General features: G+C 39.5%; 1 protein-coding gene across 1 annotated transcript; it reads left to right on the top strand.

The window, feature by feature from the left end:
- The first annotated feature begins 256 nt into the window (after positions 1–256).
- On the top strand, positions 257–26029 carry CENPC (centromere protein C). The gene is made up of 19 exons (XM_030450321.1): positions 257–331; positions 1294–1343; positions 2477–2535; positions 2870–2961; positions 3992–4061; positions 4172–4385; positions 5206–5409; positions 5985–6364; positions 6904–7744; positions 8351–8389; positions 8923–8996; positions 9544–9609; positions 10789–10893; positions 11500–11598; positions 12922–13017; positions 13312–13466; positions 13954–14044; positions 15450–15569; positions 25817–26029. The coding sequence occupies exons 1-18, from the start codon at positions 287–289 to the stop codon at positions 15524–15526; spliced, it is 2757 nt and encodes a 918-aa protein (XP_030306181.1). The 5' UTR covers positions 257–286; the 3' UTR covers positions 15527–15569; positions 25817–26029.
- Positions 26030–27489: the final 1460 nt, after the last annotated feature.

The following is a 27489-nucleotide window of genomic DNA, read 5'->3' as shown; positions in this document are numbered from 1 at the left end:
GGAAGAGGGAGTGGCCGGGGGAAGGTGAAGGGGGAGGACGGAGCCTTCCACTGCTGCGCAGCCGCCGCAACGGCCGCCGCCGGTCGCGCGCACGAACCAACCGCCTTGGGCGGCGCGCGGCGGCCGCCGACCAATGGAGCGGGGCCGAGGGGGCGTGGCTGGCGCGCGCGGCGAGAAAGGCGCCCAAAGCTTGAAAAGCGGCGCTCGGAGCTGGGACGGGGGGACTGAACCCACCCGAACCGCACCGAACCCACCCGGAACCGCACCGAACCCACCCGGAACCGCGATGTCTTTGTCTTCTCCTCGGGGGTCCCGGGTGGCGGGGACGTTAGTAAGTGAGCGGGAGGGAAGCGGCGCGGAGGCGGGGGTTTGTTGGGGGTTGCTGAGGCGGGGCTGTCCTTCCGCCCCTCACGGCGCGTTGGGCCTCGGGGGGGGGGCTGAGGGGGGGTTGGTCCCTCGCTTCCCCCCTGATATAAATTGGGCCAATGTTAGTAATCTGTCCGGGCTCTTCCCCCCGGTGGCTGGCATCAACATTTTTGCTAGTTTTGGGTGGTCTTCCGGGAGACCCCTTCCCTTAGGCTGTCCGGAGCTGCGTCTGTGGGTTGTCTCTGGAGAACTTCCTTAAACACGTTAGTGTGAGAAGCAGTGACTCTTGTCAAAGACGTGCTCATCTTCCTCCTCCCCTCTTCGGTTATAGGGAGTTTTAAAGTTTAAGCCTGAGCAACAGATTTGCTGTGGAGTGTGGTTTTTGCTCTGTTTCTGAAGGGATGACTTTTGGTCAGTCGTTTTCCCGTGTGAACTAAGAGCTTCTTCCTGCCTTTATAAGCGTCTGCTAAAAATTTGCAATGCAATAAATCTTGTTTTGGTTATTTTTATTACTAGAAGTAACAGCCAAAGAGAAAGCACGTGGAAGTAATGTCAATATGCCAAAGATACAAAAAATGTGCAGAATTCTGTTGTGTTAGGTAATCTCAGTATTATGCATGCATACTTTATTCCAGATTGCACAAATGAAGAAGTGATTTCTGCCATGTAAGGCTTCTGCAAGGGCCTCTGACTTTAAATGCAACAAATGCTTGGTAATTTTTGAGAGAAGTTTAACTTCTGGCAGTTGTTACAAGACTTGTAATTACTGGTGCATTCTAAGAAAAACATGGGTGCAGTAACTTCCCACTAGTTTGAGATGGGTTGAGAATCCCTAGGACTTGCTTATGTGAGTGTCAGGAGGTTGGTTTCTCATTTGCTTTCCAGTACAGTATCACTATGCTTAGTAAAAATTTATTTTTTTCACAGAATCATCTTAAAAAGAACTACAGAGCAAGATTCTGCCAGGGAGGAGGAGGGTAATTTATGTTTAACATTTTACTCTTAGGTACAATTGTCTGGAAAACTTGTGTTCGTTTTTGTCGGAGAACTTAATATCAAAACTATTGGATGTATCTTATTAAACTGATCCTATGGTGTTTCCTGTACTTCTGTTTCTTAGTGGTGGGTGGCAAAGCACCAAGGATTTGATTTCCTCTGTATTCCTTTGCTGAGGCAGCAGACTATGGTGTAACCATACCTAAGTCTTGCCTAACTAGGCTACCTGAGTAGGAAAGGAGTCATCCATGCAAACATTGTGCTTTTCAAGAGGTAGAAGAAATTATGCAGAGTTCTAGCTTATTTGGCCCTTGCTGGTAAATGCAGATGAGGTATTCACAGTGCTGTAGCTTTTTTCAAAGGCATGTCAGAAGTCCATCAGCTTTTTATTACTGGGATCAGTTTTTAGACATGCATTTCTTTAACTCACCAAATCTAACAAATTACCTGGTTTTAAAATCATACAGAAATCATTATGGGAGAAATTCTCTGTGGCTTTTCTTTTGTTTAACATCATCTGGCTAGTTTATCACTTCTGCCATTTTCATTTCTTCTGGGGAGATTTGAAATACTAATCCAAGCAGCTGAGCTGTTTACTTACTTATGGATATTTGGTGTCTTAAGCCTGTTCTTGCTGATGGAACTTTTGCAGATGCACAGAATAACTGGATAAAGTTGTCAAAGCAGAAGTAGAGGGTGACTCCTGGTGTGAAGGGGTAGATGTCCAACCTACACATTTCATTTCTGGGTCTTCTGGGACTGGATCACTGTGCAGGCAGCATTGAGTACTGATTTTTTTTTAAGAATTTATTTGAAGTATTTCTTCATCCCAAAGCTCTTTTACCTGAGACTATTGCAATAGCTGTATATTTTCTTCCATGTTGGGAGATTTCATTCTCATCACATGTGGTGACAGTGAGGCTTTTTCTCTTGGAATCCTTATTCAGGAAAGTTTCTTTGCTTATATCAGTGCATGGAAAAGATAGGTCAAACATACTGGAATTGTGACTAGTGAATAGTACATAAAGTCATAAGACCTTAACTACTTTTATGTTGCTGAGATAGGAACATTTACTGTTTTTAACTGAAATATTTTCCCCCTTCTTTCTAGAAGTAAGATTGATGTACAGCCAGGTCAAAATATACTGAAAGTCGTACAGGATTGTTTTGAAGGCAAGCTTGTATTTGTTGTTTTCCTTAATCTGCTGGTTATAGAAAAAGATGAATTTCTTCCTTGTATTATATTTAGTGGTAATTAAATAGAAATTAAAAAATAGATATAAAATGGATAAAAATAAATTCTTTCTCACAGTCTTTAAAAGCACTCCCTTCCCAATCTTAAAACTACTTAAAACTGTGTCTTTGCTGTCTTTTGAAGGTAATCTTTCCAGTTCCTTTCTTTTTTGGATTTACCTGACCTTAACGAATCTTAGCAACTTGTTAAAATAAATGCAACCTGGAAAACTGCAAGAATTCCTAATTTATATATACATATTTTTTTCTATAGGCTATGGCAATGATCTTACAATAAACTCTCCAAGTACAACCTGTTGCTCAACTCCTTTTGTCAGAAGTTATCAGAAGGCCTCAGTGCAAAGGGTAAATTAGCTATGGCAGTGTCACAGTGTGGTATTGGTACAAGTTTCATTCTGGAAGATGTAGTTCTGTGTGCCTGTTGAATGAATAAACTCCATATGTCCCGTGAGTTGGTACACAGCCTATAATTTAGCACTTTGTAACAGTTGTTGGTAAAGTTTTTTTCCAGTTTTTTGTGCTCTAGTAGTAAATATTCTGTAACTAGATTTATTAAATAGCTTATTTTCTTGAGTTTTTGCTGATTTTTTAGATTTTTGTCCAGGACAGTTATATTTCTCATGGTCTCAGCTTGAAGTATGTGTCCTTATAAGTGGTGGTGGATGTGGCTGTCTTGGACTCCATTGGTGTTGACTGCAATTGCTTTGCCAAATATATAGACCTATTTCTGAGCTTTCTGATGGACAGTAAAATTGGAAGATGATTCTTGTATAGAAGCAGCTTCTCAATTCTTGACAAACAGTTATCTGTACAATAGCTTTGTATATCTGTAACTTTGAAGAATGGAAACAAATCAAAGGACTTGTCAATGTGGTTTCTGAGAGAATGATGCCAATAATCTTTATTTAATTTAATATTTTGACTTTATTTTTTTGTAAAAGTTGTAGTGTTGGGAACAGGCATGCTTTATAGTGGTGTTTGGTTCCTTTAGTCTGATGTTAGAGTATTGTATAGTCTTAGAGTAATTCTTGCAAAATCCCAGCCTGAGTTGGTCAGGGTGAATTAAATTGTTTAAATTAATCCATTCTAGTGAAAGAGAAAATAGCATGCCCATGGACTAGCAAGATGTCTGTTCAAACTGAGTTTTATTATGCACACTGTTTTACCTGCTTTTTAAGATGTACAGTTCGATTTAGGCTTACATGATAGGTAATTGAGGTGTTTAGTTAAAATAGAACTGTGCTTCCAGTGGGTAATAAGAGAAGGAAAGTATGTCATGTTTCTAGAAATTTGTATTCCTTTCAAAATACTGTTGCTTTTTCAAATATTTTACTTTGTCTTTACTTTACTTTGTCTTCATCATTGACTGTGACAGCTCAAGGCAGCAAAAAGAGATTCTAGAGAGTCTTTACCTATATCACCACTAAAACCAGAGAGCACCAAAGGTTGGTATCACTAATACAGATTTTTTTTTTTTTTTGAGGGGGGTAACTTTTTTGGGGATTTTTAAAGGTTTTTGAATAGAAGAATTAAACCTATTCTGCATATCTGGCAGGATCGTCCCATGAATCACCCAAGAAGCCTGCAATAAATGACTGCGTAGCTGATTCTGAAAAAACAAAGTCTCCTGTGTGTGAAAGGAAAATAAATAATATATTAAAACATGTCGAAGCACTATGCAAAACTCCTCCTGTGTTTTCAGATTGTGAGGATGATCACAAGTCAGTTGGATCACCTCTTGTGGAGGAAATGAATGATTCTGTACATGTGTAAGTTGAGCTGAATGTGGCAATGTTGTTGTGTCCTCCCCACCCTTAGGACAAATGGTAGTTTCAGTAATTTATGAGTTTGGATTGCAAACCCATAATTCCAAGCTCTTTAAAAAATTTCCATATCTGGGTTTTGAAAAGGCAGAATTGTATTTTATTAAATATTCTGGTGATAAGGATTAATTTGTAGAAGTGCAGTATCCAAATGCAGGAAGCCTGTCAGAATAAATCTGAACTCCTTTTTCTCAGGGAAGTGCCAGCTTCTCAGGTAGTCTAGAATTTTTGAGTCATTTTGACTTAAAAGTTAACAATTTGTTAAAGAAGAGATGAGCAGTATTTGTTCTTCTGAACAACTTCAGTTGTGATTGTTATCTTTTCTTTGGAAAATTTGAAGCTGAGCTGCAATAGTGTCCAGTGTGACAGTTCTGCTTTCCAGGGTGGATGATAGACCAGGGGCTGATGCCAATCTAACTGATTCCATTTGATAGGTCAGATTGTGCAGACAATGCACCTAGGCCCTAAGAAATCTGACAATTTCTCAAGCATATTCTCCTAAAATTAGGACTTTTGTCTTGCTGAGCAGCCTTCACTTTGATCAAGAGTCACAAGGTGACCCCATGTTGCCTCTGATTTGGACACTTGCTACTGTGCTGGGAAGTAGTAACAAAACCTGTGTTTCCTGAGCTTCAATTTGGTAATTATTCATAAGAAGTGAGACACTGTCAGCAGGAGAAAATGAGAGCATCTGTCCATCTGCACTACACTTTAATGTGCACTCAGGATTAATAGCATCATATCTGAATGCTGTTTTCATATGTAGATTCCTTTTGGATGACCAAAATACTCCTCCTGCAGCGAAGAGCCCTGTGGAAGTTGAAAATTTGGAAGGACCTCAGACTGGGAGAGATGAGCAGGTTGTTCTTGGGCAAAGAACAGAACAGGCTGCTCCATCTTCTGTACAGAGAGAAAAGTCTTTCTCTTCAGTTGTCTTAGAAGCTGTAGCAACAGGAGCACTTGGGAAAAGGTTTGTTTTGAGGCTTAATATGGAACATAATTTGCTAGTGAAATAACCCAATCCTGAGTACTGCAGCAACATCCTTTTATCTGTGAACCTGGTCTTTTTTTGTTTTCAGATAGTCCATTGTTACTGAAAAAAGCCACTTGAGAAAGGGTTTGAGTAGTTGTTTCTAAGGTTTGCGCTGTTAGGGCTTAACAGTGCTGCTGCTTTTGTCCTCCAGTAGAATAGTGTATAGCTGATTAATAGTTTTGTGTTGAGCCCAAAACGTTTTCATAAGTAGTTTGGAGGATTCAGGAAAGCCTTGTGTGATTCTGAAGTTAACAATAATCAAGCAGTCTTTCACAGTTCACAGGATAGGAAGTTGACATTTAGCATCTGAGAAATAATGATAAGGCCAAAGCAAAGAGAAACAGGCCTTGTGTTCTTTTTGGAACCCTAGTTGCAATGAATGATGAACTTTATGATAATTCTGAGGAATGTCCTGTAGTGTGTTCAGGTCCCCTAGAGTCACCACTAGATTTGCAAGACTGAAATTCCTCCCTTACAAAGTTATGTTTATATTTTCTCCCTCCTTTCTTTAGGTACTCAGCCTCAACATCACTGCCATCACTTCCTCCTTTGAAAAATCAAGATATAGAAGTAGAAAATTACTGTGAATTTTTAATTGATGAATCAGATAGTCAACCTTTTAATTCTTGGTTTTCAATACCCAGTAAGAACAAAAAGTCAAAAAAAGAGGGCTCTCCAACTCCTGTTCCTAAATCTCAGCCCTCTGGAAAGGAGAAGACAGGCAGTAAGAAAAGGAAGAAAACAAAAATGCAGGGTGAAGCACTTACTAAACAGAAAATGGATGATTTGCATGTCAGATTACTTGACTTCAGTGAAGCATCAGAATTGGATTCAGCCTCTGACCATGAAGGAAAGATCCGTAAGTCTCAGAGGCAAGGCAGTACTCGTATGGGTAAGTTATTTGACAGGTCTTCAGGCTGCTTTAGGTCATATTATTCAATTTTTTTTCTTTTGTGGTTGTTCATTGGAAAATAAGGATAAAATAAATGAGAGACACTAATGGATTCCTAATTGATGTATCAGTTGTGCAGTTAGGTTTGGGTGTATGTAAGGTAGTGAGTCTTAAGACAGGTCTTAACTCTGTTTTGCCTCTCTTTTTTTCTCTTCCTTTAGCCTTACTGTTAGGACATTAAAAATTAAGTTAGCAGTGTTGCCTTTTCTTATGGACAGATGAAGAAGGTAGTTACCCACAAGCTGTTGCTTCTCTCTATGTAGAAAGTTTAAGATCCATTCTTTGAACTGGACAGCATAAGCTTTTAGGAATTATTTGAGAATGGTCTTGTGTCAGGAAGCATTGGAAATGGAAAGCAGACTGAATGTAACATTACTATTTAATTCTTAAATTTATGTTTATGGATTCAGATGTCACTGTGTCTCTTCAGGCTTAATGTGAAAAGAAAGTTGATGTCCAAGTGTTTTTTGTGTTGTTAGGAAAGACTAAAAAGGAGGCACTTAAGCAATGCTCTCCCAACCAGAAAAAGGACACATCCTGGAAACCAAAAGCTGCAGAACTGATGTTGTCGTGGTCTGATTTGGAAACAAAACTATCTGATACACAACAACATGAAACTATGATGAAGCCAAGTGAGGATTTGCCTGACTTGTCAGCTGGGCATCTGCAAGAGCAGACTGTGTCTCAAAAAAAGAATCTTAATTCTTCCAGGCAGTCAGTTTCAACAACTCCTCAGCATTTAGTTAACAAGAAAGAAATTGCTCAGCAGAAACTTCCAAAAGATACAGTAGCTAAGAGAGAGGTAAAAAGTCCGAGGAAGAAACTTAAAAAATCTGGCAAGAAAAGTAGTAATAAAAGGCCTCGGTTACAGAGATTGGAGAGTTCTGACAGTGAACCTGATAAAGATCTTGAAAGAGAGCCTGGAAACTCAAATGAAGGGTTTAACTCACTGCTGCAGCAGAAATTGCAGACTCCTGTGAATCACAAGATGTCAAAGTCTGAAAAGCCTAAAAATTCATTGCACACATTGGAATCACTTGGTGTTGCAAATAACAGAACTCCTGTAAAAGCACTGCAGCATCTCACAGATGGTGTGAAGAAATCTGAAAGGAAACAATTGTCAGCTAAATCTTCAGAGAAGATACCCAACAAGGTTAATCACAGAACCAGTAAAGGTGTTTGCTCAGACCCTGAGGACAGTGAGCCTCGAGTGGATTCTCTCATCACTTCTCAACAGGACACAGCAAGAAAAAAACAGAAGTTACCAGATGCAAAAATAAAAAGTAAAAAAAGAAAATGTAACACACAACATGGACTACAGTAAGCTTTTTATGTAATTCCTTATAACTGGGGTATAACGTGGTAAATAATTAAAAACATTTTAAATTTTATTGGCCCAATCAACATGTGTGACAGTTTCAGACTGATGGAATGGCTGTTACAGAAACCAAGAGGTGTAATCCTATTATGAAAGGTGAAGGCCAGATCTAGTATGTGCTTTTACATAGGAAACTTGTGCTGGAATTTTTCAAGTGTTCTTTTGATACTTGAGTAGCAGATCCAGTTTGAAAACAAACAAAATGAAGATACAACCCCACCACTTGTAAACCACTTTCACTGTCAGGTTTGTTACTGTGCTTATAGATTGAGAAAAGGGTGTTTAATTCTTCAGCTGTATTTATTTATGTGGGAGTAACTTTACTAATGATAGGTAATCAGAAGAGGAAATTCCTTTAACCAGTCAAATTGAGGTTTTAATCCGTTATTTGCATTGTGTTTTAATTTTTTAAAGTATCTTTCTTGTGGTTTTACATAATTCTACATAAAATGAATGACCTACAGGTTCCTTTCAGTAAGTAAAAGTGACTTAATAGTAAACATAATAACAACAACAATAATAATGATTGATTATGCTTTCTCTTCTAGAGATTCCTTTGCAGCCCAGGAGACTAGGACTCATGAAAGGTAATTCTTGATTTGTCTGTAAACCTTGCATTTAATTCCACTTCTGCCCTATGAAGACAGAGCTCCAGTTTGGTACTACTACTCTGTTCTGTGTACTCCTAGGAAAGAACCTAGTAGAAAAGGGTGATTAATGACTGAAGTGTTTATATACCATGCTAACACAGTTAATAAACTAACACAGATTTTTTTTCTGACATGAATAAGGGTTCATAGTAACTTTCCTGTCTTTGGAGATACTTACTTTTTTTTCCCTGTTGAGGCTTGGCTTCCGTATTAGTGACTGCCTGATGACCAAGTTGGGGAGCAATTGGTGAATTTCATATCTCTTGATTCCTAACTAGGAGTCATTTGCTTCAGTGTTGTTGGCACAGACAGATGTTTAGAAAGAAAAAAAAACACAACAGCAAAACAAACAACAAAAACCACCCCACATGATCTGAAAAAGACTTAAATTTGCTATTCTTGGTACTGCTGTAATGTTCTGTTGTTCTCTTAACATAGTCAAGCAGATCTATTTTTTTTTTTCTTTGAAGTGGACCTGTTCTAGAACACTGTGACGAATGTGCTTCCAGGAGAAAGTATTGTGAACAAAATAGTATGTCTTCAGGTAATGTTTAAAGTTGGTATTTTCTTGCATTTTACTAAACTGTAATTGATAGTATGGTATTTTCTGTTGTATTCTGCTGGTCCAGAATAAGAAATTCAGATTGTATTGATCCCATTTCTGCCCAGACATTATAGAGTATGCCAGCTTTACATTGTGTTAGCTTTGGAGGGACATCTATGTGACTTGGCATCAAGCTTACCAGGATGACATTATTATTCCAGAATACTTTGAACAAGTTCTTCAGACTCAGTTTGTGTTCTCATATGATTGTAGCATAGATGATCACTTCAGGCCACCCTAGACCAAATTTTACAGCTTTATGGAACTGTGGCCTGTTCATGTAGAAATACTTTCTGTTTTTTTTCCCTACACAAGTTGTACTTACTATCATAATTAATATGAGCCCTGGATTTCATATATGTTAAAGAAAAAAGAGGGAACACTAACAGTGGGACATCTGCTTGTGAGACCTTTGGTTGCATTTAGTGGGCAGACAAAGTCAGGAAGAGTAAATGGCTATTGTGGTGACTTTTTAATGTATTTTTAGATAATTCTGAAGACCTGACTCATGCAAGAGATGTGTTCTTAAACAGCATGCCAAAGCATAAAATAGGTAAGATTATTTAAATATATCTTAATGTAAGTGCATAAATACAAATGTATTTCTGTCTGGATGCTGACTGCTGAAGGAGGCAGAGGAGAGCACCTAAAAATACGTTCCTGTGTTGAAAAGTGTTTACACATGAGGCTTGTTAGTTCTTCAAGGTACTATAACAGTGCTCTAATTTGTAAGCTGCTTTTAACACTTCTGTTGTTTCTTTTTTATTACTATATTCAATAACTATAACTGTCACACTTCCTTTTTTTCGTTTAATATTAACTGCTCAGATTTGGACAGGGTACTTAGTCTCTGACAAGAACTTTGTCTTCACAGCTGTAGCAAGTTTCCTGGTCCTTGTGCTTGAGCCCAAAATGTCTGTATCTAAATAATTTACTAAGATATATATAAAGACATTTAATGTAAAGTCAGCACGATGACTAAGAAAAACGGGGCTGACATACTGATGTATAGAAAAGAAGACTTTTGGCAATAATATGTTCCCTTTTCCTGTCAGGATAGCAATGTGATATAAATCACAGAATTGTCAGAGTTGGAAGGGTCCTCTAGAGATCACCCAGTCCAACTCTCCCACTGGAGCAGGATCACCTAAAGCACATTGCACAGGACTGCATCTGGGCAGGTGTTAAATATTTCCAGAAAAGGGGACTCTGCAACCTCCCTGGGCAGCCTGTTCCAGTGCCTTGTCCCCCTCATAGTAAAGGGGTTTTTTTATGTTTAGATGGAACATTCTATGTCCAGCTTGTACCCATTGCCCCTCGTCCTGTCACTGGGAACTCCTGAGAAGAATCTGGCTCCATCTTCCTTGCACCCACCCTTTAGATACTTGTAGACATTAACAAGGTCTCCCCTCAGCCTTCTCTTCCCCAGCTCTCTCAGCCTTTCCTCAGAGGAGATGCTCCAATCCCCCAGTTATCTTTGCTGCCCTCCACTGGACTCTCTCCAGTGGTTTTCTGTCTCTCTTGAACTGGGGAGCCCAGATCTGGATGCAGTATTCCAGCTGTGGCCTCACCAGGCAGAATAGAGGGGGAGAATGACCTCCCTTGACCTACTGGCCACCAGCTGGGAAGTGCTGACCCCCTAATACGTATCAACAGGAAAGTTTATTTAGTGTTTTCCATGTCTGAATTTTCCTTTTGTAACTAACACAAATGATTTCATTCTTTATGTTAGTAATGCCTTCCAACACACCCAACGTTCGTCGGACAAAAAGGATACGACTGAAGCCTCTGGAATACTGGCGAGGCGAGCGTGTGAATTACACCATGCTGCCTTCAGGTATTGGTTCCAAAATACCTATTGGCTTGCTTTCTCCTGGTTGGGCTGTAAAGAAAAATCTATGGGTTCTTGTGCCATGACAGCTTTGAGATGCTTACAATTTGGTAATATAAAAAAAAAAATCAGCTATTTTGTCATCTTTCCATGTGTTGTCTTCTGTGCACCTTGTGTCAGCTAGAAACAGTATCAGCACAACAGTCTTACATTCACTTGCTTTAACTGTTTAGGTAGATGTTTAGGGTAGAACAAAACATTTTCTCTGTACTCATATGTTTTTACATCAACGATTCAATATGATACCAGAAAAGGAGATCATCTGCTAGATCATGCATTGGAGCATTTCTTTGTGGGGGGGATTGTTCTCTAGACCAAATGCTATAGTAGTTTATCCAGTCTGTGTTAAATTGCCTAAGTGATAGAATATATCTTGTTCTGGAAGGATATTTTTCTGACAGTTCAGCCTAACGTGATCCTTTCCTAGTTAACTAATGTGCTTGAAAATAATATTTGTGTCCCTAAAATTGGTATTTTGTCTTAAAAATTGAACTTCGTATCTTGTAAATTATTATAAGTTAGTAAACTTTGTTCAACTTTCTTTTCTTTCAGGACAGCTTGTGATGAGTGAAATAGTGTGTCCTGAAATGAAAACTCAGGGGAAGTTAAAACAGAGGAAAGATGGTCACAAAGAAAAAAGTCACAAAACAAGTATGAATACAGACCTTTGTTTTTTTAATTCCTAACACACAAAAGAAGTCTATAGTGAAGTACTCTATTTCTGTAAGATTTTTCTCCTGTAGAAACCTGATTGTCTCTCTAGGTGAAAGCATTTTGGGGGATGGAACGGCTTTTGGCCATTGATAGGAGACAGGATCCTGGTCTAGATCAACCTTTGTTTTAAGTGCAGCTTATATGTCATTTGCTGTCCATGTAAACCTGAGCTGGTAGTGACTGTACTGTATTTTAAAAGTATTATTGGTTGCTTTAGGTGCATTTAAACTGTGATGCATTTCTTCTTTAATAGATATTGATCCTTAGAGAATCTTTTGCTAGCATCCTTGTCATATTCACTTGTAGGTCTAAGTCATGCAAATTAGGACCATCATCAGAGCAGAATTTCTAGAACAAAGTCCTAAATGTTATTGATACTATAAAATTTCTCTTACAGGTATAGTTCCACCTGTTCCAGCTTCTCTTTACAGAGAGTTATGTTGCAACAAAGCTATTTCAAACACAGTGACTTTCTTCCTACTCCTGACTCTCTTGGCGTAGAAGTACTTAAGCAGCCCCAAGTGCCTATTAAGTGCTATAACTTGCTTCAACATCCTTGTTCTGACTGCATTTAAAGAAATTTTCCTGTGCACTGTGAAGCTAAAATTGTCTGCTTAATAGAGTTCTACAAGAGAGCTGTTGTGAATGTTCTCCAGCATCTCTATTCTGTTTGAAAAGCATAAGGTTGTCATCAATTCTTAGGCTATTTCATTCTGTGGAAAAGTCCTTTCTGTTGTAGAAATAGTTCTCTGATTTACAGCTTACAGTGAGATTTTTCTTGAGAAAAGGAAAACCTAACGTGCTTATTTTTTTAAATACTTTCTCTTAAGTCTCCTGATGCCCGTCAGCAGTAGGTAAAGGAAAAAACTTGTTCTTCATACTTCATGTATGTTTTAGTAATAACCTCTCAGCATCTGTTGCTAGAAAAGCACGTTTCTTAAAACACATACTTTTGAGTAAATACTGTCACAAATAGCATAGGATAAATAGGTGGTGTTCCCCTCACATTCTTAAGGATTTAGAATCCCTTTATCTATTTCATATAGAAATAGTTCCAACAAAAATTAAACTTTCAAAGAATTCTTTAATGATGTTTTCCTTTTACATGTAGAAAGTGCATTCGCTCTGTTTAGTTACTTAAATGTAAATGCCTCTGTGTGAAATCTAAAACTATAGAAAAGTTATAGTTAAATAATTAAGTTTTTTTAAATGTAGAGTATTTGTTTTTCTAGTTTGTTCCTTTTTTTTGTGTCTCCTCAGAAGGTGGAATACCTGAAAAATTGGATGATACACTGGTTGACAGTTCTAAGCCGGCCCTAATAGTGGATATAGAAACAAATGAGGAGATACTCCTAAGTGAGTTGAGGGACTATAATCAAGGGGCTTTCTGAGTTATGTAGCAAGTGATAACAAAAAAAATTCTTCATGCCATATCAGGTATAAAAAGATGAGCTATTGAAATATTCATTGCTCTTCTGGAGAAAACTGTGGGAGAGATAGAATAAGTGTCCTGATTTTTCATCTAAATATTGAGTCTTGCTTTTGGGGGTGTAAAAGTGAAACAATGTTATGCATGTGGTTTAATAAGTAGATAGTGAGCAAGCAAGACTGTGTTAGCATTAATGTTAATCTCCTGGGCTATTTTTGTAGAATGTGTTAACACTGAAAGCCGACACTCATGCTTCTTCAGAGATGAAGCAGTAGAAATATATAAAAATTTGAATACATCAGATTTTGCCACTGGTACATTGGTTTTGAAGCCATTGAAAGAAAAGGGATACCAGTTTGTCCACATGGATACAATAGTAAGTATGCTTTTTTTCTGCTTTTATAAAATAGTCTATGTAAAGAGAAAATCTTAGAATGATTAGAAGCCATATAGCAAGTTGACAAGTTTGCCAGGTTTTTTTCCCGTATAATGCAAATAAATATATTCCAGATGTTAAATCAGTTATAACCAAGGAAACTTCCTAGTGGTGCTTTGCATGCATGTTGCCCTGGTTTGCTTCACATTAAATCTCTGTGCCCCTGTACACTTAGTGTCTGGATCTTGCAAGCAAGATAGGAGTACCAAATAAATAAATAAAATTGGCCCCTACCCCCCTTTTAAATGTGCATCTGATTTTTCAGAATGGTGGGGAAAAAGGGATCGCAGCTCTACTTGCTTATTTGGGGGGTTTTATCTTTATTAAAACACCTGTGTAAAACAAAGAGTATGTTTTCTTAGATAACTTGGCTAAATGTTTACAAAGGAAACATTGTTAAACTTAGAACCCTTTCTCTTTCATTCAGGCTTTTTATGTTATTCATGGCAAAATTATTGTTACCTTACATAAGACATCCTACTGTCTGGCTACAGGGGACTTCTTCTATGTTCCAGCAGGTAAATAAATGTTTTTAAAATGAATTTGTTGGGGAAGGATGAGCCTGAATTAGAATGCTAGGAAGCAAAACCAAGCTGAATGATGGGAAGAGAGAAGTTTGAGTAGAGAGTGGGAAAGTATAGGGTTATGAAGAAAGGAGGCTGACCCAATATTGGATGTGGGTTGATAACCTTTGAGTGCAGTGTTAGAAACACTTTCTTGCTTATGTGAGTTGGCCTCAAAGTTTTTTCATGACACTGCCTGTTCTAAGAGTGAATTTCTTTTGGTATTCTGGTTCTGTCCCTAATAATAATGTAGTGGTAGTTAATACAGTTGTTTTAGTCACCATGTTTGCTGTTACTTTTCTACATAAAATTACAAAATTCCATTTGGAGAAGTTCACCTTATTTTGCAGCTCATATTTGATACATGAAAGTGCAGAATGTCTTGTTGAAAGCAGGTTGTAACTTTGAGTGGGTTGTTGAGAATTTAGACACCTCTAATTTTGGCCTTCTGAGGTAAAAGTGGAATGAATTCCATATGGGAAGCTGTCCTTCAGTGGCTAAGACATTAGTCAGGACAGTTTGTAGTAACTAAAACAGGCTGTTCATGAAGCTGTAGAGAACCTTTGTACCACGTTCTTGTGAAGAGGCTCATGTTGATGCAATAACAATCTCCCTCTTATTTTTCTGTTGACTTTCTACCACAATGTCCTGACTGAACAGTCATCATGCAGTTAATGCTTGATACTCTGAAGTTGGTGGGGTTCTTGTGTTTTAACCTTGAAAAGTTTAGGGGTCTGCAGAGACAACTTTGGTGTTTGCTTTTTCAGAAAGCAGATTATATAAACTCCTGGAAGTTCAGTATGGCCATAAGGATCTGTACTTCTTTTCCATTCTTCCCTGCTTCTTGATTGCCTGAGTATGCCTGGATGGGCAGTACAGTGGTTGTGGTGGGTTGTCTGTCATTCATCAAGTGTGGTTGTATTATTGCTTATTCCTGACATTCAGTGCCTTTTACATGTTATAGTCATGTTTGTATGACCACAAGTGGAGATCTGCAGGTAAGTTTCCATGTGCAATTTTTATTGAGATTTTTCTATAGGAATAAATTAAAGTAGTTTTAGTCACCTTCAAGTTTTCCACTGGAATATAAGGCCAGAGAGCTCAAGCCTTTACATTCTTTTCAGTAAAAGTCTTCTCAGCAAAGAAATAAGTTCTTCTGACCACAGGCTAAAATAAACAATAGCTGTGTTCTTGTTACCTCTCCAAATTGCAATGATGTGCCTTTGTAAGAGTGGCATCCTAGATTATGAGCTAACATCCCTTCAGTTAATATATCTGACATAAATATACACTTGGTTGAAGACAGGACTTCAAAAATTGCTAGTTGCTTCTAAAGAAAATTTTCTGTTTTTCTTTGTAGGAAATGTATATAACTTATATAATCTAGTGAACGAAGAAAGTGTTCTTCTCTTCACACAACTCAAAAGATGCACCTGAAGAACTTCCTTCAGAAAAGTTGGCTGAAACACTTCAACCTTTTGTATGTTTTCAAGTTCTTTTTATATACAAAAAGTGTTTGCATGTGCCCAGCTTGATGTTACAAATTAATACAGAGCAGTTGAAACTCAACATAAGAAGAGTTAAAAATGAAACCAAAAAATGGTCAGTAGCTTGCTGTCAAACTGAAATGCCACACTGAAGGGCCTCACTGTACATCACTTATGGTTCTTGCAGTGTGCAAATACAGATATATATGTAAAAGTTGTGGGTTAAGCACAATGTTGTTCCAAATTGTGTTTATATACCAGATCTCCCTAAAGATGCATAGTACTTGAAATGTTGTCCTCTTCAGCTAACATCTGATAGTCTTAATGTCTGCCTGGTACAAACTGTTTTAGAATAAGCTCTGTTTAAATGTAGGGCCTTGCTGATCTCATTCCAGTAATGGTTGTCTAGGAGATGGGCTGTGGGAATGCTTGTGTGCTGGGGTCCAGCCTTCTGTGTTAATGACTTCTGTGTTAATGTCTAGCAGATAAATGATTAGAACCTGAAATTGTAAAAAGGGAGCTCTTGAGTAGGAGCTTTTCTGTTGGATCTTTTCTATGGAAGCTATGGCATGATTGGCTCCAAACATTGTGGATAGCTTTATTTTGTGTAACAGCAATAGGTCATTGCCAAATTTATTACTTTAATACCTCCTTTTGGTTTGCTTGCTGTGTTCCTGGATTATAATGAGGACCTTTGGGAAAGCTGTAATTATACTGTATACTCCAGAAGCCAAGTCTAGACAGCAGATGGTATACATAGCATTTATCTCCCAAGCTCTTAAAGGTTTCTTCTCCCTCAAGATCAGGGTAAACTACAGCTATTCTGGCAGAGTGCTTTCTCTCTGTGGTCACAGCTATTCTAGAAGAGAAGGAGATGGGAAAAATTGAATTGGAGTTATAAGGCTATTATTGGATGTTATAAGGTATATTCAGGGCTTGAAGATTCAGTATTGACCTGATAAATAGTCTTGACCATGTTGAATACAGAGTATAACTTAAACTAGGAAAGATGATTTGCCCTCAGTGCTTCCCTTTAAATTTTCAGCTAACTTTGTGTGTCTGTGAAAGGACTTTGACACCAACATCACCATGTATCTGTGAAATACTGTTTAGATTGGGGAACTTGAGATGATATTTTAAAAATAATTTAACTTAAATTATTTAAATAAATGGTGTTTAAGCAGTAGTTCCTACAATTATTGCATGTATAGACTGACATGGTAGAAGTTGTGACATCTTTGAATTCATGGATAGGTCATGGTTAACTGAGAAAATAAAACACTGGAACATGCCTATGACCATTTAGTTTTTCCTCTGTCTGGATCTGAACTATTTTCTCTTCAAAGTTTAGGTTACACAGAACAGCTTTTTCTTTTTTTTCCTCAGCCTTCACTTTTGTAAGGAGTTAAAATTAAAAAAAAAAAAGTAATTTACAGATTATAATAATTTGATGTTGGCAGCTTTTCTAAATTTTGGGCTTGGTCTCTCCAAGGTCAGTGAGATTCAAATATTGTCCCTTCTGTGCTGGAGTCATGCCAGCTCTCAGATGGGCACACATAGTGTCTTCACTGCTTGAGGGCATCCCACTGACTAAAATGTTCAGTTTGTAAGTCTTTCAACTCCTCAGGCCTGCAGAGCTCTGGAAATTTGCCACCTGAAAACTGTACAGAGCTCATATTAGACCAAAGAGTCTCTGATTCTCTCCCAGGCATGTGTCCCAGTGGTCAGGCCATGGATGTCTGAGCCCAGCAGCTCTTTAGTTCCACCTGAAAGTCAGAACAAGACTACTTTTGAGTTGTCTGACAGGCCAAGGAGTTCAGAAGGAAGATACCCTGTGAATTTTCTTCTGCATTACCTGTCTGCAGGTTAGGTAGCAGAAAGATTCTTCCTTAAGGGAAGCTCATTGGAATATGTGGACCATGGAGCTCGTATCTCTGGTGGAAATAGTTGTAACAGAGCTGAAGGCAGCCTGTTGCTTTCCAGGAATGTGTTGTGGATGAGGGGTTCAGATGAGAGGTGATACATTGTGTGTGTTACATGGGGCACCACTGGGTCTTCCCTGCTGCACTATACTGCAACTTGGCAGCATGGTTTTGAGTTAATTTTCTTTTGGGTCATGAGTAAACTTTGAGAAATCCATGCTTCAGGATGCTTCACTAAGCAGAAAAAACAAGTGTGGAGACCTTTTCCTCACAGTCTGGAAAGGGGTAGGTGTTCAAGTGTAGATTCAGGGTCAGGATGCTGAGAATTCCTGTCTGTATTTTCCTAATTCTGTGGTTAGGAGTGTCAACAGGTTGGGGTAGAATTGGTCAAATATACAGGTTTTTAGGTTGGGTGGTTTTGTTGCTTCCTGAGTAGCAAGTTCCTTGAGAAAAAAAAATCCTATATAGTTTGTAGAGAGCATTTTTTTGTTGGACTATATCAGAAAATCTTTGTGGGTTTGTTGTGTTGCTTTTAAGTAGCAAAAACAATTGTGCCAGGTGTGCTGGTTTATCAAGGATGCTACTTTACTAACGATTCTACTATTTTTCACTAGATGGAGCTTCAAGCACAGCTGCTTGCCCTTAATGGCTTCTGTTTTCAGTAGGATTTGGTTTTTGAAAGGAAGGAAGAAGGGTGTGTTACAGATAGAGATAAATTTGGTTGAATTCTGTTGCAAGGACATCTAAATCAGTTGCCATTAACATTTATATTTGACACTGAACTTTACTAAGTTAATTCTGTTAGCATGTATGTTGTACTAGTTGCAGCCACTTGTTCCAAATTGTTTATTGACATTTCAGTGGACAGTAAGAGTTGAGTTGAGCCAGGTTGTTTACTGTTTCTCTGGATTGCATTTAAATTTCTTTCTTCAACTTGACACTTGTTAAAAAACTAGTTTCCATGTCATTAGCCTGTCTATAGTTTGAGGAGTGCAGGAGAATGCTCTGAGTTCCAGGACTCCTATGGATGCTGAGTTGTGCAGTGTGGCAAATGAGAATTTGTCATTAGTCAGAAGCAGCAGCTGATGTTTTCACCTGGTCTTGCTTTGACTCATGCTTCCTAAATCTTTGTGTGTATCATGCTACTGTTAGTTGTGAGTACCTTTGGTCTGGTTTTTTTTTTTTTTGTCTTTTCCAAATGGGATATTGGAGAGGAAAAAAAGTGCCTTCTCTGAAATGTGAGAAGTTAACATTCTTCATACATATGTGCAATTCTTTTTGTCAGCATATTTTCTATTCTGTTGAGTAATCTAGCTTCCATTGACTATTGTGATGGTTTCAAACAGATACATAGCAAAATTTCTATGGTTTCTATAATGTTATTTGCCTTTTATAGCTTTTAGATTTTTTCCTAGACAACCCCTTATATATTCAGCTCAGACAGCACAAATTTTTACATACACACAGAACATCACCTCTAATAGTAGAGATCTGAGCCAGGTTTGTTCTAAGCTGGGCCCAAGTCAGTTCCAGTGTTAGCTGCTGAGGAGTGAAGCTGGGATCATTGTTGTGAAAGAGATATGGACTTTTCTGTTGTTTGTGTGTTACACATTCGTGGAGAATATCACTGTATTAATAGCGTATTAATGGATTGTTTTCTGTCAACAGTAACTGGGAGAGCTGGAGAATGTGACTTGGCTTTTTTTTTCCATCAGCTTCATGTTAGTAGGTACATATGTTCTGTGGTAGGTACTGTGTTAGCAACTAGAGGCATGTTTTAAGGAGTTTAACTGACATTATCCCATCACAACAAAAAGATTTGTGAAGGCTTTAGATCCCTCCAAGAAAAATTACCTGTTAACTGGTTCTTTGGAAGTGTTGTAGTTTCATTTGGTTAGAAAGCTGTTCCTGTTTTAGTAAACAAAGCTTTTTTACAGTTTAAAGCAACAGAAGAATGATTGCAAAGCTGTCATATATGTACACATCCATCTTTGTACAACTTTCTGAGCATAAAATTGGAGAATGTAAGCTGAGTAATTATGAAAAAATAAACAGCGCCAATAAAAACACCTGAGGCGCACGTACAATTTCTTCTGTTATTTGAGTACACAGCTGAATTGGTGATCTGCAGGTGATTTTAAATTAACATTTGGAGAATGCAATAAACCTAAAGAGCTATTTCCTCATTTCATAACAGCTGAAAAGGCATCTAAGCATGAAGGAAGGCACCCTACGTTTCTACTGATACATAGACTCTGTTGCATGGTATCTTTTGTAACACACAGTTTACTTTAAGTGGTGATAGTTTGCAGATAACACATCTATATGGAGAGTATGGAATGTGCCTCTTTAATGGTATTGACAGCTGTTTAACTGAATATCTTAGTCTTTCCAAGCTGGCATGTTTTTCCTTTGGAATACAGTGTCACTCCATGGATGTTCACAAATGTAGTCAGAAGAAATTGCAGAGCCAAGTGTTTCTCAGGTTGCATGGAAAAGCTTCACTTAGGATTTGACAACACAGGTGATTCCTGTGGTCCAGTTCTAAGATGAAAACTGGTGTTGAACAGTTAGTTGAACAGTGTCAAAACAGTTAGCTGCAGATTACTTGGGAATTAATGTTAAAAGGAGTCCCTGCTCTGATCTTAAGGCCACCCACAAAGCTCTAGTTGTGGTTTGCTTCATTTAAACTCCTGTGGCCAAGTAAAGGCACACACAGAAGGCCATAAAACCACAATTACTTTGCACTTCTGCAATCCTTTCTTGTTTGGTGCACAAAAGCAGCAATAATTGAAACAAAGAACTGAAAGAAGCAAAATGTTTACTTTCTCAGTCTGGCTGTTCAGTTGAGTTGTAACAGTGTTCACAGAAATATATTCATGTCCCTAGCAAGAACTTCTCTTTGCAGCTCAAAGACTTTTAAATTTGAAAAATGAAGAGTTGCAATACTTTTGACAGCTGTTTAGGAAGTTTATTATATGGGTACTATAGCTGTTCACAAACATTGTTCTGGTTTGCTTATTAAATTCTTCTATGATCATGGTGTTTGAAGTTGCCTTTTCCTGTATCTTCAGTAACAGCTGAAATGAGAATAGATCAAGATGACAGCTGCATGGCAGTGCTGTGTGGATGTCTTCTGGGATCAATGTGCTGTAAAGAGGGAGAGGAAAGGAATTATATGAGGTGTAAACATAACAAAGAGCAGCTATAGTGTCCAAAGGTGTTGCAAACTGGATTGTCTACCTTGGGCAAAGGGTTTTCAAATTCAGTAACTTTTGGAAGAAGAGAACCTGACTATTCCAAAGGGAAGCCTTTTCTTTGTCATTGCCTTGAGAACACAACTGTGAGAACACACAGACTTTTGGTTTTGAGTTCTAGTAGAGCTATGATCACTTCCATTTAAGAGCCATCTTATCTGAAACTGCAGGTTTCACCTAATGAACATGCTGTATAATTCACAGAGCAAGAAGCCAAAGCTTACTGAATTTTATCCTTTCTGTTATCACAACTTTTGTGTAGTAGTACAGGGGGGCAATTACAATAAATGAAAATTAATTATGAAGTTGGGTTTTTTTTCCCAAACACAATATGAACTTGAAATATTATTGCTGACAAAGAGGGGCCTCCCCTAGGAAGAAGTAGCCTATATGCTAAAGAAATTAAGCACTTCTTTATTTCAGTTAGTGCCAAGTCAGCTCTGAGGTTAATGAATCAAAACAAATTTACAATTAAGCCCAGAAAAGAAGACTAATTAAGTAGCCAGTTAAGAAAAAGTGCTGAAGGAGGGATCAGCCTTGAGGGGAAATCATGAGACTCTCAGTATTGGCCCATGAAGGACAATTAAATGATAATTTCAGAGGCCTTTTTGCATCTAGCAAATGCTCTCTGACTTTTATTATGGCTAATTTTCTCCATATTAGTAGAAGCAGATATTTGCCTTGTGAGCAACTAAGCTTTACTGTGCACTTTTAAGGTAATTTATAGGTAAAGCACAGGGGTTGCTGCAGGGGTAAATTAGTTGCCAGACTTTCACAGTATTTTAGCTAGCAAAAAAGCCCAACTGTGTTTTAAAGACAACTCTAAATGTTTGCTTTGTTTGCCTCTTCATTTTGTGCTATACCAAATCCATCTTAGCATCCTATTTTAACCTTTTAAACAAATTACATTCAGTGAATTATTTTAGCAGTATTTTTAATAGCTTCATTTTGTTCAGTTGCTAACCCCACTAAAGTTCACAGAAATCATTACCTTGTCTTGAAATGGTCTCTTGTTACATTCTGCACCCCATGCAGCATGACATACTTGTTGCTTAATGGTAAAAAAAAAAAAAAAGAGAGAGAGAGGGGGGGGCAACTAAAATAATTCAGCTCCTCTTCTGAAGTTCTCAAGCTTGCAAATATCATCTCTGTTGAGATGCTGAGGACTGCAAATGAAGTGCATTCCCCAGTCCTTCTGTGCCTCTCTTTTCCTCTTTCAATGGAACTGTGGTGCTGATAAAATACAAAACCTGTCTTAATTGGACTCATACATGGGCTAAAAATTTGCTTAGATGTCCACCTTTATATTTTGTGCCCTTTTCTGGAACTTAATTTATTTCAGAAGTAACAAAGAAGGGGTCTTCTCACATTAAAAAACCTTAATTTTCTTCATGAACTGTCCTGTGCATGTGCTGCCAGTGTCCTGCTATGCAAGTTAGCATTTTGAAATATCTGTCAAAAGTGTGCTTTTGGCTTTTCTTTTGGTTTTCTTTCCCTTGGGAGCAGGCTGCAGGATGACATTCACTTACCACTGTTTCAGCTGCTCCTTCATTTTCTTGCTGCCTAAACTAATTTCTTGCCTTTCTTGCATTTCTCTTCTGAAGTTTCCTTTTTGTGCTGCTCGCCAGCATTGTATCATTTTTCAAAGTCAGTTACAGGTATTTTAATTATTTCAAAGTTGTTCTTGTGCCTGAACATTACAGGGCCTGGCAAAGCTCCCAGTTTGCTTGCAGAGAAAAGTGATGCAAAGTGTCCTTTGGCCTCCATTCTTTGAAAGACTTTTGTGTAGATTTAATCCTGAGAAGGTCAGTTTAGGATGTCACTGGTGAGGCATTTGTTCTTGTCATCATCTGCTGTATTCCAGACCACAGAAGCAGAACAGAGCCTGCTTCATGCCTGCATGGTTGACCTTGAGTCTCATCCATCTGTTGAGGCTGGCTCTGCAGTGCCAAGAGAATCCATCCCAGCACCATTCCCTCTGGACAGACGTATCCCAGGGATCATGGCACTGTGCTTTTTGCTTCTGTGCAGTGTGCTGTTGACTTCCTTTGCCTTGACACACTCTTGCCATGGCTCTGCCATCACTTAGGCACCACTCCATATTTTCTGATTTTCTGTTGCATTCACCTGTGCTTAGATTCTTCATTCCTCTTGCCAGTGGGAATGCTGCTTGGCAAACCAGATGGGTTTGGCCTAGAGATCTGGTGTGGCAGTGTGTGCTCATTGCTGCAGCTACAGATGTGGATGTATATGCCCACTCACACCTTGTTGCTGCCTGACTTTTCTAGAAAATATTAGGAGAAAAAAATCTTCCTGGGTTTTGATGCTTCTGTGGTGTCAACAGAGGAGTCTGGACTGAATAATCTCGAAGAACTGGGTGGCCCTTCAGGATGACCTTCATGCATTTCTCTTAGAGACAGAGCTGAGGCCTGACCAAACTAATTTTGCTTCTGTGTGGAGCAGCTCTGCCCACACAATTCAGAATCTGCTATTTCCATTCTACCCTACTTACTGCCAGTGGGTGGGAGTGTGTGTTTGCAAAGGAGTGGTTTGTGTACATGCTTGGCATCATGGTTACCACTGCAGTTGCTGTGGAGAAGTCAAGAATTATAGAAGAAAGCAGGAGAGAAGAGGTTGTATGTGGGAAAAAGGTTATCTGAATCCAGGGCAAACAGCTTTAGGTGGTTCTGCTTGAGCAGGGGCATTGGACCAGATGACTTTCAGAGGTTTCTTCCAGCCTCAGCTGTTCTGTGGAATCAGAGACTCCCATGCTACAGAAGCTGCTCTCCTGTAAGTTTAGCTCAGGCTTTAGTTGGGAGGGCTCTTGATGTTGTACAACTCAAGTGGAGGGCCTCTCCCATGTCACACAGCAGGCCATGGGTAAACCAACCAGAAAAGTGTAAAGTGTGCCACAGTGCTTGGCCACTGGTGAACAGCCACTGTTCTCCCTTTCTCTATGGTAAAAGATGAAATGTGCATACTAAGTTATATTAGAACTGTCAGCTTTAATTTTGCTCTGAGAAAGACACAGACCTGGGTTTGATGAGAAGCCCACTGATCAGTTTTGGGGAACTGGCTATCAATTTCCTGCAGATAAAACCCAAAACATTTTAATTTAGAAATTTTGATAGTGAGCTGTTATTTTCAGTTGCAAATCTTAAGAGCAGCCTTCAGTCTGTATCCAGGCTGCTATTTCCACAAAATTCTGTATCTGGAGTAATAGTCCTCAGCTGTCACTTGAGTTGGTGACTTGCATACACACTAGATTTTTACAAAAATAGCATGAAACTCACATACACTTTAACTGCTGAGACCTCTTAGTCCTGCACAAAATGCAGCATTTCATACTGTGCAAAGACAAGGTCAGAAATACCAGGGCACAGTTGGAGCTGAACTTGGCAAGGGATGTGAAGAATAATAAGAAGTGATTCTACAGGTACATTAATGAAAAAAGGAAGGTTAAAGAAAACATAACCCCCTGAAGTGAACCTCTGAAGTCTGGTGAGCTAGTAACAACAGATGAAAAGGCTGAAGTCCTCAACAACTTTTTTTCCCTCAGTCTTTACAGGCAACCTCTCTTCCAGCACCTACCAAGTTAAAAAACCACAAGGAGGGGACGAGGGCAGCAGAGTCCCTCTCACTTTGTGAAGATCAGGTTTGTGACCAGCTGAGGAACCTGAACATAGATAAGTCTGTGGGACCTGAGGAAATACATCCCAGAGTCTGAAAGAATTGGCAGATGTAGTCACCAAGCCACTCTCCATCATATTTGAAAAGTAATGGCAGTCAAGTGAAGTCCCTGGAAGAAGGGACACATTACACCCATTTTTAAAAAGGGTAGCAAGGAGGACCCTGGGAACTAGCATCCTGTCATCCTCACCTCTGTGCCTGGGAAGATCATGGAGCAGATTCTCCTAGGACTGATAAACCACATGGAGAACTGGAAGGTGATCTAAGACAGCCAGCACAGCTGGGACAAATCCTGCCTGATGAATCCAGTGGCTTTCTACAGTAGGGTAACTACATCAGTGGACAAGGGATGACCTATTGATGTGATCTGTCTGGACTTCTGCAAGGCCTTTGACATGGCCCCCCGGAGCATCATACCAAGTTGGAGAGATATGTATTTCATGGGTGGACTTTTCAAGGGATAAGGGATTGGCTGGGTGCTGCATCTGCTGGCCAGCAGGTTGAGAGAGGTGATTCTGCCATTTTACTCTGCTGCATTAAGACCTCACCTGGAGTACTGCATCCACTGCATCCAGCTCTGCAGCCCTCAACACAGGAAGGACATGGACCTGATGGAGCAGGTCCTGAGCAGGGCTACAGAAATGGTCAGGAGGCTGGAACACCTCTCCTGTAAAGACAGACTGAGAGAGGTTAGGGAAAAGAAGGCTCTGGGGAGACCTAATAGTGACCTTCCAGTACATGGAAGGCTGGAGAGGAACTGTTTGGAAAGACCTGGAGTGATAGGACAAGGGGCAATGGTTTTAAATTGGAGAATATTGGATTTAGATTGGATGGATGTTAGAAAAAGCTCTTTACCATTAAGGTAGTGGAAAAAAGGAACTGGTTGCCCAGGGAGGTGGTTGAGGCCTCATCCCTGGAGATATTCAAGGTAAGGCTTAAGGAGGTTCTCAGCAACCTGATCTAGCTGAGTGTGTCCCTGCTGACTGCAGGGGGGTTGGACAGGATGAGCTTTAGAGCTCCCTTCCAACCCAAATTATTCTGTGATTCTACGAAAACAGATGCAGAGCAAGTGTCAGTGTCACAACCAGATGCAGCTTTCATGACTCCAAACTTTACACAGAGGAACACATTTGTCAGACACCACTGCTAATTAAGTTAGGCTAATGTACTCTTTTGAGCATAATTGAAATCACATTCATATTGTTCCTGATTTGTTGCTGCAGTAGGTTAATGCTCTGATGTCCTTGCTCCTGTGAGTACAAGTGGAAGTTCTGCCACTTTTTGGTCTAGTAACTCCCTAATAAGGCACAGTGAGATGCCCCTTTTTAAAACTGTTATTTTGAACTAATCTCTGCTCTTCTTATAATTCAGATCAAAAGCATGAAGCATATTGTTGGAGACCTATTCCCCATAACTTTGTGGGCAAATTGAAGATGATCTAATGCCAAGGAGTTCTAAAGGACACTGTAACTGCCATCCCACTGGAAGTACACCCCAGTCTTCAGGACATGTTGTTTCACTGATCTCAAAAGATCTTTCTCCAGTATAAATTGTAAATACATGGTCTGTTACAAAGTGGTTTTTCTTTTGTATCAGTAAATATTAAATAATGCAAATCAGTTTTGATTTATTTGGTTTCTTTTCTTTCCTTTAGGAATTAATTTTCTAGTAGTCCATGGGGATTTGAAAATGCAGATTAATTGCATGAGTTTGTGTAAATATTTATAAATAATGCAAGTTACCTTGAGTGGCTTCAAGGATGTCACCAACAGCGAAGTCCCTTAACTGACAGCTGGAGTTGTTGAACTGCTTAAAAAGAGTTTGAAATGAAAATATTTCTCATAGAATAGAATTGTAGAATCAGGTTGAAAAAAGAACTTTTAGATCATAAAGCACAAATAGAACCCTCACAGTGCCAAGTCACCCCTGGACTATAGGACTTTGTTCTGATTCCCATCTCCCAGGTGAATCTCATGAGGTTCAACAAGACCAAGTGCAGGGTCCTGCCCAGGTTCTTCTCCATGCCTTGTTTACTCAGATCTGTGCAGGATTCCCAGGCAGCCTCTGGGAAGAGCAGATTCTCAGTGCTGGTGTCTGAAATTGTGGCCCCGACCCCACCAGTGTCAGAGGAAAGCAAGATCTCACAGGCATGGGTGGAAAAGCCTGTGTCATGATTTAGTGCTGGGCTGGCAATGAAACTAATGAACTAATGACTCTATTAACCCCTCTCCTCTCCCGTGTAGGAAAAGGAGAATAAAGGAGAGAGGCTCATGGGCTGGAAACAGCTGCGCAGCTTTAAGAAATGGTAATGATGAAAAGGAAAATAACAAACTATACACAAAGAGATATAAAGCCACTATCATACTGTCCCCCCCAGTAACACTTGTGTCACCAACAGTGGTGAATGTCCAGCTGAAGGAGTGCCCAGGAACACAGGCAGGGGGTAGGTGATGGTGTTCTGGACACTTCAGAATTCAGAGGTGTTGTCCATCCATTGGCTGGGTGCACCTGAGGCATTAAAATCCTCTATCAAAGCACCAGGGAGGTCACCCATCAGCTCCATGACTATGGCCTTGCCTGTGTCAGAAAAATCCTGCACTGGCAATGGGGTGGACACAGCCCAAGACCTGACAACAAAACTTGTCCTCGTCTACCTCACTGCTGGAGCTGTGACTGCAGCTGTCAGAGGAAAGCTGCTCTTTTCTGGCCAGACAGCAAAGCACAGCAAGCAGGACCATGACTCCAGCAGCAATCCAAAAGGGAAACTGGTGCAAGATAGTGAGCAGCATGGCTTCCCTGCTCTGCTCCATCTCTTGCAGCAACCAAGTCGTCTCCTAACACAGATACTCCTCATGCTGCTGCATCCTCTTGGCCATGGTCACATCAGTCTCCTGCTTGTGCTTCAGCCCATGCTCGATGTCCAGGAGGAGAAGAGTGATTGCCACAGCCATGCCCTGGAGGAGGTTGGAGAAAAGAGGTGATGGGTGGGAGGGAGCACGGGGCTTGGGGAGAGGAGCAGGGGCTGCCTGGAACTGGGGGATAGG

The sequence above is a fragment of the Calypte anna genome, chromosome 4A (genome assembly GCF_003957555.1).
Source record: "Calypte anna isolate BGI_N300 chromosome 4A, bCalAnn1_v1.p, whole genome shotgun sequence".
NCBI classification, from domain to species: Eukaryota; Metazoa; Chordata; class Aves; order Apodiformes; family Trochilidae; genus Calypte; species Calypte anna.
This window is presented reverse-complemented; position numbering and strand designations above follow the sequence as displayed.